Source organism: Argopecten irradians, chromosome 2 (assembly GCF_041381155.1).
Source record: "Argopecten irradians isolate NY chromosome 2, Ai_NY, whole genome shotgun sequence".
In the NCBI taxonomy this organism is placed as follows: Eukaryota; Metazoa; Mollusca; class Bivalvia; order Pectinida; family Pectinidae; genus Argopecten; species Argopecten irradians.
In genome coordinates, this window is record NC_091135.1 from 54,513,044 (window position 1) to 54,533,105 (window position 20,062).

Consider the following 20,062-nt stretch of genomic DNA (forward strand, 5'->3'; position numbering starts at 1 on the left):
TTTGTCGTGTGCGTTTTTGCTCTGTAGCTATGCGAGCCCACCTGTTGAGGGAAGCTATCAAGTGGGGTGTAAAATGTGACATTAATTTAGCAGTGTGGTGTTACATACTAGACGTGGATACAGGTGAGTTAGAGAATGTGATACCTGTTCTCAGACAGACCCCGGAATCACACGATCCCAATAACACGTGTGCCTCATCTAATGTCCTGGTGTCCCTGGTCTACTGGAGGGATTATACAACGGATACACAAAACATAAAGAACCGGTAATTACTATAAATTCTCATTAGACAATTTGAGAACGGGTGTCTGACCATTAAGCAATTATAGTCAATGTCAATCACGTTAATCAACAAATTGTGTAGCCCTTTATCTCAGCATCCTTCATATCCAATATCAGGTCTCTAGACAGTTCAGAACTTGGCAAGAAGTCGTTTAAAAATCTTAAGTTTGTTTGGCCAAGGACGTATATATATAAATCCTTGGTTTGGCGCATGTGACCTTGAATGAAGGTCAACGTCATTCAATTTAACTAACTTGGTTATATCAACATGCTACAAGACAAATACCAGGTCACAAGGCCTTACAGAACTTGACAAGAAGTTGTTTAAAGATTTAAGGTTTTTTGGCCCTTGTGACCTTGAATGAAAGTTAAGGTAATCCATATTTACTAGTTGATAATAATTTACCTCAGCATGCTGCAGACCCAAAATCAGGTCTCTAGGATATTAGAACTTTACAAGCAGTCGTTTCAAGAATTTAGGTGTTTTAGCTACTGTGAACTTATATTAAGGCCAAGGCCAGTCGTATTAATGAACTTGGTAGCCATTGATCGTGTCATGCTAAATGCGCAATAACAGGTCTCCAGACCTTCCAGAATTTTACAATAAGTCGTTTCAAGATTTTAGGTTTTATGGCCACTGTAAACTTGACCGAAGGTCAAGGCCGTTCACATTAACAAACTCGGTAGCCCTTTATCTTACATGCATCCTCGATACTCCAGGGGTTCCGATCACTTACGATCTCTACACCCCTGGACTATCTCATCGTAAAACTGGAGGCAACAGAACAGAACAGGTAATTTAGTCCTTTGATGTACATCAAAACAACCGTATAACGGTACACTGTGGTTGATTATGTGGCTTTGAAGTTTGGCGTCGCTCTCTCTGTAGTCTTCAAAGAAAATCTTTGCTGGTCTGTGATTGGTCAAATATTTTCAGCTGAGCTGCCTTCAATTTCACTATGAGATAGTCCAGGGGTGTAGAGATCGTAAGTGATCGGAACCCCTGGAGTATCGAGGATGTCTTACATGTAGCATGCTATTAATTTCAAAAAGTGAAAATTCCTTATTACCAGCGCCATACTACTGTTATGTGTTTTAGACCAAAGTATGATTAATTGGAGGTTACTATTTAAACCGAAATATATATAACTCCGTTATTGCGGAGGTGTAAGATAACCTTGACCTCTAAGTCAAATGTCAAATAGTATGATTTCCCAATATCTATGTCACTTTCGCCTTGGCTTTAGGTTGATCGGGTGTTGTTGTAATTATCGCATTTGCCTTCCTCGACACGGACGCGAAAATGTCAGGGCATGACGGACACGCTAATATAAGTGGTTTATCTCCGGGCACTCCAGTTTCCTCTTTCATTAAGATCCTCCCGCGCTTACACTCGGGTCATTGAATGTGATTTGCATTAGTTCCATTTGAAATCGATATCTGTTTTTTTAAATAAGAAAAGTCCATATATTATGTTTTATTACAAAATCACCAGTTTTTCAGTTGAATACTTTTTTATAAAACGAATACGACAATCACTTAACAAAATCATCAACACCGTACCGTACGGAAAAAACCTTAATATCCTATTGAAGATTGACGTATAGCCCACGTACGTCACGTTGCAACTCCGGTTTGGGTGTCTTATTGTCTGTTTTCACATTATTAGACCTGCTTGCAGCCTTACTCGGTACAGTAAACGTCTACATGACGTGCTTGATTCGAGATCTATAAATCCAGCGATAAATTGAGCGTGAACCTGTGTGACGTCATAATAACGTAACTCACTACAAAACTAGACAACAACAGCGAGGTGTTCCTAAAGCCGTGCAATATAACATCTCGAACCGTGCAATATAACGTTTCCGTGGAAGCGTGCAATATAACTTCGAACCGTGCAATATAACAAGGTTTTATTGAACGGTCGGTGTAATAGTTGAAAATATTATATTTCTTCATATATAGATTGGTGTAAACAAATTATGTAATAAATATATATATTATAACCTTTGCTTAAAGTTAAGAGTCAAATGCTTATTTCTAAACATCCATAGACGTGCGCCACAAATGGAACCTGTCTGTTTTGAGAATGCAAGCATGCTTAAAACAGTCACATGACCTATGGTATTAATAATCCGAATTATATGTATACAAAAATTCATATTTAGGAACTTGTCCAGAAATAATCGGAAAATCCCTAAAATCCCCGTGATACCGCAGTTGATGTGGGTGAGTTGTCTGTACGCATTAATCATTTCCGTGGACAATAAAAGTGAACACTTTCCATAGATACAATTTAATTGTCATCCCTAAGTCCAAAATATCCCAAACCGAATGGTGATACTGAACTACTGGACCGAACACATTGATAACCTCGGATGATGTGATTGATCAGCAGTTATCCTCATCTTCGGCTCCCAAGCTCGGCCGGCCTATCACAACTTAATAGCTCGGCTATATAGCACAATACGCGCGTTTGAGAGGGGTTAGATTACTAGCAAGCGAGTAAGTCATATTCCTGTCTCCAAAGTTAACGTGGCTTGGGCTGGAATATTTATGCAGAATGGTGTCGATACGTATGCGCACACCTTCTACATAATTATGTTGTTAAAAAAATAAAAGCTTCAAACTATTCTCACTAAATGTAAGCTAATCAAGTGCTTCAATGGTTTGATGCTCCTAAAAATAGACCTTCCATCAGGTTTGGTTTTAAGATAATTTAAATGAAACCTTTGCATTATTTCGATCATAGTTAAAATCATATATAAGACATATATAGCCTATATACTATTTGTAAGATTCGTGGAACTGGAGCCACTCAAGCCTGTAGCTATATATAGGTGACCGCCTTGTAGGGATATAAGGATGTCACCAGCCCATAGAAACTCTAGAATAAATTCTGCGAAAATCCTGTATTATATGGCCTCGAATTAAGCCTAATAAACCCAACCAATGTGTGACTAGGGCTATAGTAGCAAAACTGATAAACGTGATATGTTCGCTCATTTTTAAAGTAGTTTTGTTGGCTTTATAGTGCTAGAAGTAAGATGTACAAGGTTGCCTAATCTTTGATTACTTTAGTACGTCCAACCGTTTTGCCATGCCTCCAAATTTTAATTTTTCTGATGAAATTTACCTTTTGAGAGATGGGAATCACCTTAATTTATATGCTTTAGTCAACGTTTCCGTTCATCCTACTTTTCCTTTTCATTCTTTTGTTTCTTCCCGCCCTCCTCCTTAAATGCATCTCTAACTAATTACACGAAGAGAGACAACTCTTATGAAAATATCAACAAAACCAATCTGACTTGATTCTTTAAAACTAACTGAAATATACAATGGATGTAGGCTACATCTATGTGCATGAGAACTGACATATTTTTTTAAAAGCTTTTTTTTTGCTCCACATTTCAACGACATTTCAGATTTATGTGAAGAAATGAAATACTAAACCCGGTCCGGGAAAGTCTTTTAATGATCGTATGTGCAGAATGTTCGACAAAGTATTTTCAAGAAATAAAATATCATTTATTATTTATTAAAGTGCATGAAGTCTTCCATATTCATTTCTTGGACAGTTGTACAATGTATTTTATCTTGGAATTTAGATAAAAGTTGATTGCATACAGTACTGTACATGTATATACTACATACTGTCAGAAATATATATAATGAAATTGTTTCTGATACTGTACTGTACTGTATTACATTTCTTTCTTTCCTATTTTTTATGGGGGTGGTCATGATTCATGATCGGGGATTGTTTCGTATCATAATGTTGTTCCCGTTGTTTCTTTTTTTTTTTCAAAAAAACAAAAAATCTTACATATCCAGGACAACAACATTTTACGCGTATCGAAATTTCCGGATTACTATGGCCAGCTTAGAGTCTAAATTTATATTGAACTAAGATGGCTGCGGCCATTCTGCACACAACATGAATTACGAGTCAGAGTGCAAACTGGATTCCTTTATACTAATCGGTTAACTTAAACTTTGATACATAATCTAGAAACACCAACACAGTGAGTTACGCTGTAGTTCGTTGTAAATGCGATTAATTTTAAGGGTAGTGAGTTGAGTAAATTGACTGATAATAAAACTAGTGACAGGTGTATCTGAAATCATTGTACAGTACCTAAATACTGTGTAAAGTTGCTGAATAGCACTACAGTACAGCTGATGTTTTTTTTATGAATTTCTCAGATGAGAGACGAGTTAATTATTTGGTTTGGTCTTACTTTTGATAACTGACACATATACTTGACGACCGGATAATTTACAGAAACTGGTATCAGCTGGGTACAGACACAGAGTTTACAGACAAAACTTTCTTCTACAAAAAACAGTTTGACTGTTGACCGGCGGGAATGTTTGCATATGCTCTTATTGTTGATGTCATAAATATATACCGGTGTGCCACACCCAAATATTCTTTTGACGAATGTCACGCTCAACAGAAGCTGTGACTGCCCTTAACATTGTGTTACAACCGACATGTAGGCTACATGTATATTACAGTGATTTAAAGAAATCTTTGACCGAGGCATTTTGGTTGTTGTGGAAAGATATAGGTAGTAGAAATGCTTATAAATGTATAAAACATCATTCCTTGGAAGTACAACATGGCAAGACGTTGTATGATACAAACCTATTGGGAACAGTTTAAGGAACTGTTTCCTGACGTCTTCGGCCTGTATACTGTTTTGTAGTGTACTATCTATGTTATATTTTAGACTGTTCTTGTGATTGATTAAATTTAACACACGATAAAGTACTAACAATGATTACCTGGTGGATTGCTTTTGTAGAACACAAACCCACACAATGACCTGGTGCATCCTAAAGGCTTTCCGAGCGTCCTACAGAAGACTTCGATGGCAACAACTAAGACAAGTTTTCAATGAAACAGGACAATTGGTAATCAGTATAGACTATGTACTGTTCATGTATCCTAATTTCCTCCAAGTTTTTCTTTTTTTTGTAAGGCCTACTTACAGGCCGCTGAGATATTTTACATTATTTTTCTTTAAAATATATCCTATACATGTAATGATATATGTAATATTTAAAACTAATAAAGGTAAATGTCTTTGTTTTTTTTATATATATCATTGGTACTTAATATATAGCTGATTTTTTTTTTCAAATGTAGGATAACCAATTTGACAGAGATGTTTCAAGGAAGTTGGAAGAATACTGGAAACCAAGGTTAAAAGAACATCATGCCAGTAGAAGTGTTGATTTAAGGGTAAGGCTTTTCAATTTCAACAAATTTTATTTAAAAAAAATATGAAAAAGATTGATCAGGCGTAGCCTACATAACTTAATTCTCTTCTTTAGATAACAACTATTGTATATACATGTAATGTATATATTTATGCTTTATCTTTTATGTAAAACTATAAAGCATTGACACTATTTTGATTTAATTATGTTGATGGTTGTTAATTATGATTATGATGGTAGTTGGTTTCATTTTTGTTTGACAGACTGGCCAGGAGAAGTACTATGTACTGTCCATGTTTCCGTATCCCAGTGGTCACCTCCACATGGGTCATGTCCGAGTTTACACCATCAGTGACGTCATGGCACGCTTCCATAGGCTGCGTGGAAAACAGGTAATGTGTTGTGTCAAGAAAAACATAATTAATAGAATTAAACTAATCGCTTGCATGTTCCAAATGAACCAACCAAGATGATAAAAATGATTTGTTTTGCTATTGTTGTAGGTGATCCATCCTATGGGTTGGGATGCGTTTGGACTTCCTGCTGAGAATGCAGCAATAGAGCGAGGCTTAGATCCCCACCACTGGACAAGGACGTAAGGAATTAACATACTTTGTGGTCTAGTTAGTTAATTGTCCAGCTAGTTAGCTAGTAGCTAGTTAGAAGTCTAACTACTTGATGGATTTACCAGTTAGTAGTCCAGCTAGTTAGAAGTCTAACAAGGTTTAGAGGTCTAGCTAGTTATCAGTTGTCTAGCAAGGTAGTGGCCCAGTTAGGTAGTGGTCCATCTAGTTAGTGGCCTAGCTAGGTAGTGGCCTAGCTAGGTAGTGGTCCATCTAGTTAGTGGCCTAGCTAGGTAGTGGCCTAGCTAGGTAGTGGTCCATCTAGTTAGTGGCCTAGCTAGGTAGTGGCCTAGTTAGGTAGTGGTCCATCTAGTTAGTGGCCTAGCTAGGTAGTGGCCTAGCTAGGTAGTGGTCCATCTAGTTAGTGGCCTAGCTAGGTAGTGGCCTAGCTAGGTAGTGGTCCATCTAGTTAGTGGCCTAGCTAGGTAGTGGCCTAGTTAGGTAGTGGTCTAGCTAGGTAGTGGTCCATCTAGTTATTGGACAGGTAGGTAGTGGTCCAGCTTAGTAGTGGCCTAGCTAGGTAGTGTCCAGCTTGGTAGTGGCCTAGCTAGGTAGTGGTCCATCTAGTTATTGGACAGGTAGGTAGTGGTCCAGCTTGGTAGTGGCCTTGCTAGGTAGTGGTCCATCTAGTAATTGGACAGGTAGGTAGTGGTCCAGCTTGGTAGTGGCCTAGCTAGGTAGTGGTCCATCTAGTTATTGGACAGGTAGGTAGTGGTCCAGCTTGGTAGTGGCCTAGCTAGGTAGTGGCCCAGATAGCTAGTAATCTAGCAACTAGCAGTTTATCTAGTTAATGGTCTAACCAGCTAGTAGTCCAGCTTGTTAGTGCTCTAACCAGGTATAGAGCTTAGCTAGTTATCAGTGGTCTAGCTAGGTAGTGGTCCAGCTAGTTAAAGGTCTAGCTAGGTAGTGGTCCAGCTAGTTAAAGGTCTAGCTAGGTAGTGGTCAAGCTAGTTAAAGGTCTAGCTAGGTAGTGGTCAAGATAGTTAAAGGTCTAGCTAGGTAGTGGTCAAGCTAGTTAAAGGTCAAGCTAGGTATTGGTCAAGCTAGTTAAAGGTCTAGCTAGGTAGTGGTCAAGCTAGTTAAAGGTCTAGCTAGGTAGTGGTCAAGCTAGTTAAAGGTCTAGCTAGGTAGTGGTCAAGCTAGTTAAAGGTCTAGCTAAGTAGTGGTCCAACTAGTTAAAGGTCTAGCTAGGTAGTGGTCAAGCTAGTTAAAGGTCTAGCTAGGTAGTGGTCAAGCTAGTTAAAGGTATAGCTAAGTAGTGGTCCAACTAGTTAAAGGTCTAGCTAGGTAGTGGTCAAGCTAGTTAAAGGTCTAGCTAGGTAGTGGCCCAGCTAGTTAAAGGTCTAGCTAGGTAGTGGCCCAGCTAGTTAGCAGTCCAACTAATTATTGGTCCAGCTACATAGTGGTTAAGCTAGTTTGCAATCTAATTAGTGAGCAATCTAGCTTGTTCAAAGGAAATCATTATTCATAATTTCAGAAAAGGCACTAATATTTGAATTAGTCATAGTCATTTAGACAAGTCAGTTAAAAATCTTTATACATAATCTGTGCGTAAATAGCATGTATGATTCACAGGAAGTGGACTGGTAACTACTGGTCCAATAAACACTTAAACTTAGTTGGCTACTTTAACATACAATTTAAAATCCCTGTGTGTGTTGTACTATTATCATTTTATTGTATTTACTGTTTCTGTAGGAATATAGCTAGTATGAAGAAGCAGCTGGATGATCTGTTCTGCAGCTTTGACTGGGAAAGTGTAAGTTAAACAAACTCAACTTTGATATAAACAAAGATATCTCCTTTTCATCAGTATTATTTCTTAATCTAAAGTTAATTTTTTTTCACAAATACATAATGTATAATACTATAAGTACCTTTCAAACATTTTGACAAAGAGTATTCAAATTGTAAGATTCTGCTCTCTTTTTTTTGAACAATTGCAAAAGCAAAAATTAATTGAGTTTTGACTTACCTTTTTTCTTCAAATGATGTATTAAAAGAGAAGCCCATATTACCAGGTAATCTCATTTCAATGCATAGATCTGAATAATCTTGTGCAACCACTTTTCTATCTCTGAGGAGAGATAATCTAGAATGGCGACAGGTTGACTTTAATTACATGGAAATAATTCTGTAATTCAAGCTAGGGGGAGATACTCTTGCATTAAAAATAAAACTGGATCATCTATTGGAGATATTTTATAAAATTTATCTGGACAAAAATTAGCCGCATAATGTGCTGGTGTAGTCTGATGGTTGGTCTGTATTCAGTCTAGGAAAAAATAGTTTGAAATGAAAAAGAGAACATTTGGGGATTAGTTCAAACTTGAGGCCCCTATGCCTTACATAGAAAATGAAGACTTAGTTATCTGGTAATTTTGCCGTCTTAGACATCAATATTATTTTACAGGAGCTGACAACCTGTCATCCTAGTTACTACAAGTGGACTCAGTTTATTTTTCTCCAAATGTACGAAGCTGGACTTGTTTATCAGAAGGAGGTAAGGAACTGAGATCAAAACAAAGTAAATAATTTGAATGTATCAACTGGTCATTTTGTATGATAAAAAAAAATTCCTATTAGAATCAGTGAATCAAATTGCATGTAAAAGACAATTGGTTTACTCCCTCATTATTGCTGATATCTATTCCTAACTACATATGTAGGGGGAGGTGAATTGGGACCCAGTGGACCAGACTGTACTGGCCGATGAACAGATTAATGAAGCAGGCCGTTCGTGGAGGTCTGGAGCATTGGCGGAGAAGCGATTTCTCAGACAGTGGTACATTCAGACAACAGCTTACACAAAGGTAAGAAGTTTATTTTAAGTCCCTTTCTCTCTAAGCCAGCAGTGATTTATGAAGATAATTGTCATATAAACATTGTCATGTCCATTATCTGTCGATGCACACTCGGCTTGTTTCTTCTAGTGAAATTAATCAATATAAAATGAAAAAAATGTAGGAAGAAAATTAACAACTATCATATAACCACAAATTTTCCTTAGTGTTATCGTAATTCTTTCCTGTAAAGTAAGATCTGTCACATCTAAAATGTCCCCAATGCAGTGACTAAAGTTATATTAATCATTTATGATCTTATTGAGAGGTCACTACTGCCTCATATAATTGTCAAGTGATGGAATATAGTGCCAAACCAAAGGTATTTAAGTGTTATCAATTCATGACCAATTGACATTTTCAACTCTTTCTTCAAAGCTCCCACAATAAACCACATTCAGAAATTTTACCTCAATTCTGGTATAATGCTAAAGGTCAGCCTACCATAACTTAATGGTATGGCCCCTCATTATAGAGTACCGGGTATCTGGATGTGCTAATCTGTTCTGGATCTATGTAATTATATGTAATGTAGGACTTTAGTGAGGATCTATGTAATTACCTGTAATGTAGGACTTTAGTGAGGATCTATGTAATAACCTGTACTGTATAGGACCGTAGTGAGGATCTATGTAATTACCTGTAATGTAGGACTTTAGTGAGGATCTATGTAATTACCTGTACTGTAGGACTTAAGTGAGGATCTAGGTAATAACCTGTACTGTAGGACCTTAGTGAGGATCTAGGTAATAACCTGTACTGTAGGACCTTAGTGAGGATCTATGTAATTACCTGTACTGTAGGACCTTAGTGAGGATCTATGTAATAACCTGTACTGTAGGACCTTAGTGAGGATCTATGTAATTACCTGTACTGTAGGACCTTAGTGAGGATCTATGTAATAACCTGTACTGTAGGACCTTAGTGAGGATCTATGTAATTACCTGTACTGTAGGACCTTAGTGAGGATCTATGTAATTACCTGTAATGTAGGACTTTAGTGAGGATCTATGTAATAACCTGTACTGTAGGACCTTAGTGAGGATCTATGTAATAACCTGTACTGTAGGACCTTAGTGAGGATCTATGTAATTACCTGTACTGTAGGACCTTAGTGAGGATCTATGTAATAACCTGTACTGTAGGACCTTAGTGAGGATCTATGTAATAACCTGTACTGTAGGACCTTAGTGAGGATCTATGTAATTACCTGTACTGTAGGACCTTAGTGAGGATCTATGTAATTACCTGTACTGTAGGACCTTAGTGAGGATCTATGTAATTACCTGTACTGTAGGACCTTAGTGAGGATCTATGTAATAACCTGTACTGTAGGACCTTAGTGAGGATCTATGTAATAACCTGTACTGTAGGACCTTAGTGAGGATCTATGTAATAACCTGTACTGTATAGGACCTTAGTGAGGATCTATGTAATTACCTGTAATGTAGGACTTTAGTGAGGATCTATGTAATAACCTGTACTGTAGGACCTTAGTGAGGATCTATGTAATTACCTGTACTGTAGGACCTTAGTGAGGATCTATGTAATTACCTGTACTGTAGGACCTTAGTGAGGATCTATGTAATAACCTGTACTGTAGGACCTTAGTGAGGATCTATGTAATTACCTGTAATGTAGGACCTTAGTGAGGATCTATGTAATAACCTGTACTGTAGGACTTTAGTGAGGATCTATGTAATTACCTGTAATGTAGGACCTTAGTGAGGATCTATGTAATAACTTGTAATGTAGGACTTTAGTGAGGATCTATGTAATAACTTGTACTGTAGGACCTTAGTGAGGATCTATGTAATTACCTGTAATGTAGGACTTTAGTGAGGATCTATGTAATTACCTGTACTGTAGGACCTTAGTGAGGATCTATGTAATAACTTGTACTGTAGGACCTTAGTGAGGATCTATGTAATAACTTGTACTGTAGGACTTTAGTGAGGATCTATGTAATAACCTGTACTGTATAGGACCTTAGTGAGGATCTATGTAATTACCTGTAATGTAGGACCTTAGTGAGGATCTATGTAATTACCTGTAATGTAGGACCTTAGTGAGGATCTATGTAATTACCTGTACTGTAGGACCTTAGTGAGGATCTATGTAATTACCTGTACTGTAGGACCTTAGTGAGGATCTATGTAATTACCTGTACTGTAGGACCTTAGTGAGGATCTATGTAATTACCTGTAATGTAGGACTTTAGTGAGGATCTATGTAATTACCTGTAATGTAGGACTTTAGTGAGGATCTATGTAATAACTTGTACTGTAGGACCTTAGTGAGGATCTATGTAATTACCTGTACTGTAGGACCTTAGTGAGGATCTATGTAATTACCTGTACTGTAGGACCTTAGTGAGGATCTATGTAATTACCTGTAATGTAGGACTTTAGTGAGGATCTATGTAATAACCTGTACTGTAGGACCTTAGTGAGGATCTATGTAATTACCTGTAATGTAGGACTTTAGTGAGGATCTATGTAATTACCTGTACTGTAGGACTTTAGTGAGGATCTATGTAATAACTTGTACTGTAGGACCTTAGTGAGGATCTATGTAATTACCTGTACTGTAGGACTTTAGTGAGGATCTATGTAATAACCTGTACTGTAGGACCTTAGTGAGGATCTATGTAATTACCTGTAATGTAGGACTTTAGTGAGGATCTATGTAATTACCTGTAATGTAGGACTTTAGTGAGGATCTATGTAATTACCTGTACTGTAGGACTTTAGTGAGGATCTATGTAATAACTTGTACTGTAGGACCTTAGTGAGGATCTATGTAATTACCTGTACTGTAGGACCTTAGTGAGGATCTATGTAATTACCTGTAATGTAGGACTTTAGTGAGGATCTATGTAATAACCTGTACTGTAGGACCTTAGTGAGGATCTATGTAATAACCTGTACTGTAGGACCTTAGTGAGGATCTATGTAATAACTTGTACTGTAGGACCTTTAGTGAGGATCTATGTAATTACCTGTACTGTAGGACCTTAGTGAGGATCTATGTAATAACCTGTACTGTAGGACCTTAGTGAGGATCTATGTAATAACCTGTACTGTAGGACCTTAGTGAGGATCTATGTAATAACCTGTACTGTAGGACCTTAGTGAGGATCTATGTAATTACCTGTACTGTAGGACCTTAGTGAGGATCTATGTAATAACCTGTAATGTAGGACCTTAGTGAGGATCTATGTAATAACCTGTACTGTAGGACCTTAGTGAGGATCTATGTAATAACCTGTACTGTATAGGACCTTAGTGAGGATCTATGTAATTACCTGTAATGTAGGACCTTAGTGAGGATCTATGTAATAACCTGTACTGTAGGACCTTAGTGAGGATCTATGTAATAACCTGTACTGTAGGACCTTAGTGAGGATCTATGTAATAACCTGTACTGTATAGGACCTTAGTGAGGATCTATGTAATTACCTGTAATGTAGGACTTTAGTGAGGATCTATGTAATAACCTGTACTGTATAGGACCTTAGTGAGGATCTATGTAATTACCTGTAATGTAGGACCTTAGTGAGGATCTATGTAATTACCTGTAATGTAGGACTTTAGTGAGGATCTATGTAATAACCTGTACTGTAGGACCTTAGTGAGGATCTATGTAATTACCTGTAATGTAGGACTTTAGTGAGGATCTATGTAATTACCTGTACTGTAGGACCTTAGTGAGGATCTATGTAATAACCTGTACTGTAGGACTTTAGTGAGGATCTATGTAATTACCTGTAATGTAGGACTTTAGTGAGGATCTATGTAATTACCTGTAATGTAGGACCTTAGTGAGGATCTATGTAATTACCTGTAATGTAGGACTTTAGTGAGGATCTATGTAATAACCTGTACTGTAGGACCTTAGTGAGGATCTATGTAATTACCTGTACTGTAGGACCTTAGTGAGGATCTATGTAATAACCTGTACTGTAGGACCTTAGTGAGGATCTATGTAATTACCTGTACTGTAGGACCTTAGTGAGGATCTATGTAATTACCTGTACTGTAGGACCTTAGTGAGGATCTATGTAATAACCTGTAATGTAGGACCTTAGTGAGGATCTATGTAATTACCTGTAATGTAGGATCTAGTGAGGATCTATGTAATTACCTGTACTGTAGGACCTTAGTGAGGATCTTGACCTGCAAGTTTTGTCTGTTTTACCTTTAATTAGGACCTTATTGCCGGTCTGAATGAGGTGGACACGTCTCTTTGGAGGGATATTGTACGATTACAGAAGAACTGGCTGGGGAAATGTGATGGCTGTAGATTCAGCTTTGAACTCAGACAGGTACCTGGTATTTATCAGACAATAGATTCTAAATACACCTATAAATATCATTAGGTTTGCTTTGTGTTTTTAGCTCACCTGGCCCAAAGGGCCGGTGAGCTTATGTCATGGCGCGGCGTCCGTCGTCCGTCCGTCCGTCCGTCCGTCCGTCCGTCGTCCGTCTGTCCGTCAACAATTCCTTTAAATGGTTACTAGTCATAGAGTTCTGCATGGATTGTAACCAAATTTGGCCACAAACATCCTTGGGGGAGGGGGAACAGAACTTGTATAAATTTTTGCTCTGACCCCCCTGGGGCAGGAGGGGCGGGGCCCAATAGGGGAAATAGAGGTAAATCCTTTAAATCGCTACTAGTCATAGAGTTCTGCATGGATTGTAACCAAATTTGGCCACAAACATCCTTGGGGGAAGGGGAACAGAACTTGTATAAATTTTGGCTCTGACCCCCCGGGGGCAGGAGGGGCGGGGCCCAATAGGGGAAATAGAGGTAAATCCTTTAAATCGCTACTAGTCATAGCGTTCTGCATGGATTGTAACCAAATTTGGCCACAAACATCCTTGGGGGAAGGGGAACAGAACTTGTATAAATTTTGGCTCTGACCCCCCCGGGGGCAGGAGGGGCGGGGCCCAATAGGGGAAATAGAGGTAAATCCTATAAATCGCTACTTGTCCTAGAGTTCTGCATGGATTGTAACCAATTTGGCCACAAACATCCTTGGGGGAAGGGGAACAGAACTTGTATAAATTTTGGCTCTGACCCCCCGGGGGCAGGAGGGGCGGGGCCCAATAGGGGAAATAGAGGTAAATCCTATAAATCGCTACTTGTCCTAGAGTTTTGCATGGATTGTAACCAAATTTGGCCACAAACATCCTTGGGGGAAGGGGAACAGAACTTGTATAAATTTTGGCTCTGACCCCCCGGGGGCAGGAGGGGCAGGGCCCAATAGGGGAAATAGAGGTTAAATCCTATAAATCGCTACTTGTCCTAGAGTTCTGCATGGATTGTAACCAAATTTGGCCACAAACATCCTTTTTGGAAGGGAAACAGAACTTGTATAAATTTTGGCTCTTACCCCCCAGGGGCAGGAGAGGTGTGGCCCAATATGGGAAATCGGAGGTAAATATTCAAATTCCTTCAGAAAAGAAACAATGAACCTGTATTCAGAACATGACTTGGCATTACAAACCAGGTGAGCGATACAGGCCCTCTGGGCCTCTTGTTTAAGTTCTCATATAAATTTAAGAACACTTAACCATTGCATCCATTGAGAGCCAAATTCTATAAAACAGTCTTTTAAAGTTTAAGTTAGTTTTATTAAATTTGAACTGCTTTGATCTAGAATATTTCAAAATTGTTGTTTGAATAACAATTTGAGAAAGTTTTATTTTTATTTCTTATTCCATTCAATAAACTTAAATTTTAATCGACAGTGCTTCTTGATTTGACAGTGTCTAATACTGATATTACTTTTGTATTTTAGGGTGAGGAGAGGTTTGACGAGCCGATGATTGTATTTACACACACCCCAGAGCTTGTGTATGGTGTGTCTCACCTATCTATATCACCATCCCACAGACTTAACACACACAAATTCTACAAGGTAAAGCACAGGAACGGATTGAAAACTTACAATTTAATGTTAAAATATTTATATTCAGTCATTTTATATGTATTTGTATTTTTGAGGGTAGTCAAATTGATTGTAGGGCTATTTCTGTCCATGTTACGTTATTGATTAAACTACGCTTTTCTCACAGAATTTGATGACATATCAATTAATGTCAACAAGAACAGATAGCTCTGATTAAAATGTAAATATAGTAAATGTTTAATGATGTTTGGTACAAACTTTTGTTTATAGAGTGAAACCTTTCATGTACCTTATTCTAGAAAATATTTGAATATAGAGAACACAGGATCAGCAGACATGTTTGGGTACAACTGGTGGATAAGACTTTACTGGGACTGACATGTTTGGGTACAACTGGTGGATAAGTCTTTACTGGGACTGACATGTTTGGGTACAACTGGTGGATAAGTCTTTACTGGGACTGACATGTTTGGGTACAACTGGTGGATAAATCTTTACTGGGACTGACATGTTTGGGTACAACTGGTGGATAAGTCTTTACTGGGACTGACATGTTTGGGTACAACTGGTGGATAAATCTTTACTGGGACTGACATGTTTGGGTACAACTGGTGGATAAGTCTTTACTGGGACTGACATGTTTGGGTACAACTGGTGGATAAATCTTTACTGGGACTGACATGTTAGGGTACAACTGGTGGATAAATCTTAACTTGGACTGACATGTTTGGGTACAACTGGTGGATAAGTCTTTACTGGGACTGACATGTTTGGGTACAACTGGTGGATAAGTCTTTTTACTGGGACTGACATTTTGTTTGGGTACAACTGGTGGATAAATCTTTACTGGGACTGACATGTTTGGTACAACTGGTGGATAAGTCTTTACTGGGAACTGACATGTTTGGGTACAACATGGTGATAAGTCTTTTACTGGGACTGACATGTTTGGGTACAACTGGTAGATAAATCTTTACTGGGACTGACATGTTTTGGTACAACTGGTGGATAAATCTTTACTGGGACTGACATGTTTTGGTACAACTGGTGATAAGTCTTTACTGGGACTGACATGTTTTGGTACAACTGGTGGATAAGTCTTTATTGGGACTGACATGTTTTGGTACAACTGGTGGATAAGTCTTTATTGGGACTGACATGTTTGGGTACAACTGGTGGATAAGTCTTTACTGGGACTGACATGTTTTGGTACAACTGGTGGATAAATCTTTACTGGGACTGACATGTTTTGGTACAACTGGTGGATAAGTCTTTACTGGGACTGACATGTTTTGGTACAACTGGTGGATAAGTCTTTATTGGGACTGACATGTTTTGGTACAACTGGTGGATAAATCTTTACTGGGACTGACATGTTTTGGTACAACTGGTGGATAAGTCTTTATTGGGACTGACATGTTTTGGTACAACTGGTGGATAAGTCTTTACTGGGACTGACATGTTTTGGTACAACTGGTGGATAAGTCTTTACTGGGACTGACATGTTTTGGTACAACTGGTGGATAAGTCTTTACTGGGACTGACATGTTTTGGTACAACTGGTGGATAAGTCTTTATTGGGACTGACATGTTTTGGTACAACTGGTGGATAAGTCTTTACTGGGACTGACATGTTTTGGTACAACTGGTGGGGATAAGTCTTTACTGGGACTGACATGTTTTGGTACAACTGGTGGATAAGTCTTTACTGGGACTGACATGTTTGGGTACAACTGGTGGATAAGTCTTTATTGGGACTGACATGTTTTGGTACAACTGGTGGATAAGTCTTTATTGGGACTGACATGTTTTGGTACAACTGGTGGATAAGTCTTTATTGGGACTGACATGTTTTGGTACAACTGGTGGATAAGTCTTTACTGGGACTGACATGTTTTGGTACAACTGGTGGATAAGTCTTTACTGGGACTGACATGTTTTGGTACAACTGGTGGATAAGTCTTTACTGGGACTGACATGTTTTGGTACAACTGGTGGATAAGTCTTTACTGGGACTGACATGTTTTGGTACAACTGGTGGATAAGTCTTTATTGGGACTGACATGTTTTGGTACAACTGGTGGATAAATCTTTACTGGGACTGACATGTTTTGGTACAACTGGTGGATAAATCTTTACTGGGACTGACATGTTTTGGTACAACTGGTGGATAAATCTTTTTACTGGGACTGACATGTTCGGGTACAACTGGTGGATAAATCTTTACTGGGACTGACATGTTTTGGTACAACTGGTGGATAAATCTTTACTGGGACTGACATGTTTTGGTACAACTGGTGGATAAATCTTTTTACTGGGACTGACATGTTCGGGTACAACTGGTGGATAAATCTTTACTGGGACTGACATGTTTTGGTACAACTGGTGGATAAGTCTTTACTGGGACTGACATGTTTTGGTACAACTGGTGGATAAGTCTTTACTGGGACTGACATGTTTTGGTACAACTGGTGGATAAGTCTTTACTGGGACTGACATGTTTGGGTACAACTGGTGGATAAGTCTTTACTGGGACTGATAGTTTATCATGGGATAATGATAAGAATATACTAGAGAAATTATAATTATTTTTACCAGATGACATGTCATAGGCCAAGGTCTCTAACACAAAACTTAAATGTCAAGGTCAAACTTTGTACTGAACTAGATTTTTTTTTTTTTTTAAGAATCCAGAGGATGGTAAAAAGAAAGGTAACTATAATTTATGAATTTGTGTAAAAGAAACATATTTTGATTAGTTTCTGCCTTGAAATTATGTATTTGAATGGAGTAAGTTAAGCATAGGAAATTAGGATAAAAAGATTTATCAAGAATCCATGTCCACAGCTAAACTACAAGTTAAATTTTCATTGATGTTATATTGAACAAAAACTGCTAAGATAATTGATAGTTATATTTCTGCAGCTTCTGTGTACATTCGCACTTGCTCTAGCCTGACTCTTATCTCTCCTCTCACGCCCTTTACCAGATATTCTATTTTTCTCTAACCTTTCACGCTCATCTATAGTAGTCCTATTTGCCACGTGCCCACGACCGTCTTGCTTGCCTCCACTTCCTCTCTATTCTCTAACTCCCTCTTCCTGTCTTTTCCTGCTTCCCCTTCTCTCTTTTTCTTTTTTCTTCCGCTCTCTCTCGCTGTCTTTTCCCTCTTACCCTCTCTCGTTCTGTCTTTTTTTCCTTCCCTTCCCCCTCTCGCTTTATGTATTTTCTCTCACTCTCTCTCTGTATTTCTCTCTGTCTTTCTGTATTTTCTCTCCACCCTCTCTCTCTTTATATTGCTCTTTACTCTTACTCCCCTCCTCTCTTTCTCGCTTCTCTCTTTCTCTCTATCTCTGTCCTTCTCAGATGCTTCCTGTTAGAAACAATGAGACTTCTTATTGTTAAAGATATATAAAAGATATACATATGCTATATGCCCTTGTCGCATTGGGACCATATATGCATAGAGAATGACCTTAGTCCTGAGTGCTGAAAAAAAAAAAAAAAGCTTCTGCGTACATTCGTAAAAAAACATATAATGATTAAATATAGCTGTTACATAAATTGATGTGTGCAAAACTTAAAGGTATTACAGTGTCTTACAACAGTTAAGTTTTGAGATTATCTTAATATTCTATAAATGTGTTTACACCTTGTCCTTGTAACAATGATATTTGTTTCACTCTCATTACTGATGAGTACTGACTGGAGTGAAACGAAGGGAAGTAACTCTGGCATATCAGAATAGGAGTTAAGTGTCTCAGCATAATTCTTATATAGACTAGATGTAAGGGTGAGAGAATTAATACTATTTTATAATCTGTGTAACATATTTAATTGTACCTTCACATGTGACGCACCAATGAAATATTTAGATCTTGAATAATTTCTCTTTTTTTTTCAGACTTTATTCTGAACCTGGAAGCTATCCATCCATTAACTGGGGAAGCGTTGCCAATAGTAGTGTCTCAAACAACAACATTTATTGATGAGAGTGAAGAATATTTAGGTAAATTACTAATGTGTTAAACTTTAACGCATCTGAAGTCTCAAAATGAATTCAACTGCATTGAATTCTCTAGAAATGATATTATATTGCGAAACCTGTTCTAGATATTATTTCAAAATTGTTTTAAATGCCTATTTGAAATAAAACATTTACATTAAAGATGCTCCACCGCCGACAAAGCATAAATGATATTTATCATTTGAACAATAATTGGTGTTTATGTATGTCTAACTAACACAAAAAATAATATAAAATGATTTATTTTGCCTTTGGTGCATGCACAATCAGTACTTCATTCCATATAGAATATAGTGCCACAGAATTTTTTTCATAATGCAATTAATTATTTTTCATATTTTAAACTTGAAGTAAAATTAGAAGCTCAATTTTTTCAATGGTGGTAATGGGGAAAAGTAAGAAGCTTTTGTAACCGAAGAAAAATACTAAATCGTCTGCTTCTGTTTTTGATAGTGAAAAAATACCATTTGGAGCATCTTTAACTCTGTAAAAAGATTTAAAAATTTTATCTGAACAATTAAAAAAAATCAATCTGGTTAAAGATTTTGACTTTTTGATTTGATCCTTCTCCCAACTTAGCTACCAAGTATCTTTACAGTTTATAACAATGTTCAACAGTCAGGGTCTTTGTGCTACTTTGTTATAGCCTTATAAAAGAGAACACCCAATATGATATACACTTTAATCTGGTAGTCTCAGCAGTGTCTGGGCCATTCCAGTGGCCACTCTAGAGTTGTAAACCAAAGGTAATTTCATAATAATTAGTGTTTAGTTTTACTTTTGACTGACACAAAATATTCAGAATTTAATAAACAGGTATTTGGTGTCAAGCATTCTGAAAAATACCCAGCTTTTCAAATATGATTTCATTGCTAAAAGGAGGATTTTTTTTCCTGAAGCAATCCCAGACATCTCAAAGACTGACCGCCTCTTAGCTTCAGAGCTGGATATAGATGTACCTAATGTATTGGTCAGCAATGAACAGAAGGAGACATTGGTCAACTCAGCTCAGGTATGCTTCAAACTCTTCTCAAATACACTTTCAAATTCTGCTCAGATACACTTTAGATGCATTTCACAGCGAATGAAAAGTGATCAATGTGAAAATTTTTTGACAATATAATATACAGTGAATAGCTGA

General features: G+C 37.6%; 1 protein-coding gene across 1 annotated transcript in view; it reads left to right on the forward strand.

The window, feature by feature from the left end:
* The first annotated feature begins 4,182 nt into the window (after positions 1-4,182).
* Positions 4,183-20,062, forward strand: part of LOC138316726 (probable leucine--tRNA ligase, mitochondrial) — a 90,543-nt gene continuing 74,663 nt past the window's right edge. Inside the window, exons 1-13 of the mRNA XM_069258384.1 lie at positions 4,183-4,307; positions 5,094-5,202; positions 5,438-5,533; positions 5,775-5,903; positions 6,015-6,106; positions 7,833-7,893; positions 8,548-8,637; positions 8,804-8,947; positions 13,188-13,304; positions 14,784-14,903; positions 17,582-17,606; positions 18,799-18,903; positions 19,821-19,933. Of these exons, the coding sequence (XP_069114485.1) occupies positions 5,110-5,202; positions 5,438-5,533; positions 5,775-5,903; positions 6,015-6,106; positions 7,833-7,893; positions 8,548-8,637; positions 8,804-8,947; positions 13,188-13,304; positions 14,784-14,903; positions 17,582-17,606; positions 18,799-18,903; positions 19,821-19,933 (1,185 nt within the window). The 5' untranslated portion in view covers positions 4,183-4,307; positions 5,094-5,109. The remainder of the gene's footprint in view (positions 4,308-5,093; positions 5,203-5,437; positions 5,534-5,774; positions 5,904-6,014; positions 6,107-7,832; positions 7,894-8,547; positions 8,638-8,803; positions 8,948-13,187; positions 13,305-14,783; positions 14,904-17,581; positions 17,607-18,798; positions 18,904-19,820; positions 19,934-20,062) is intronic.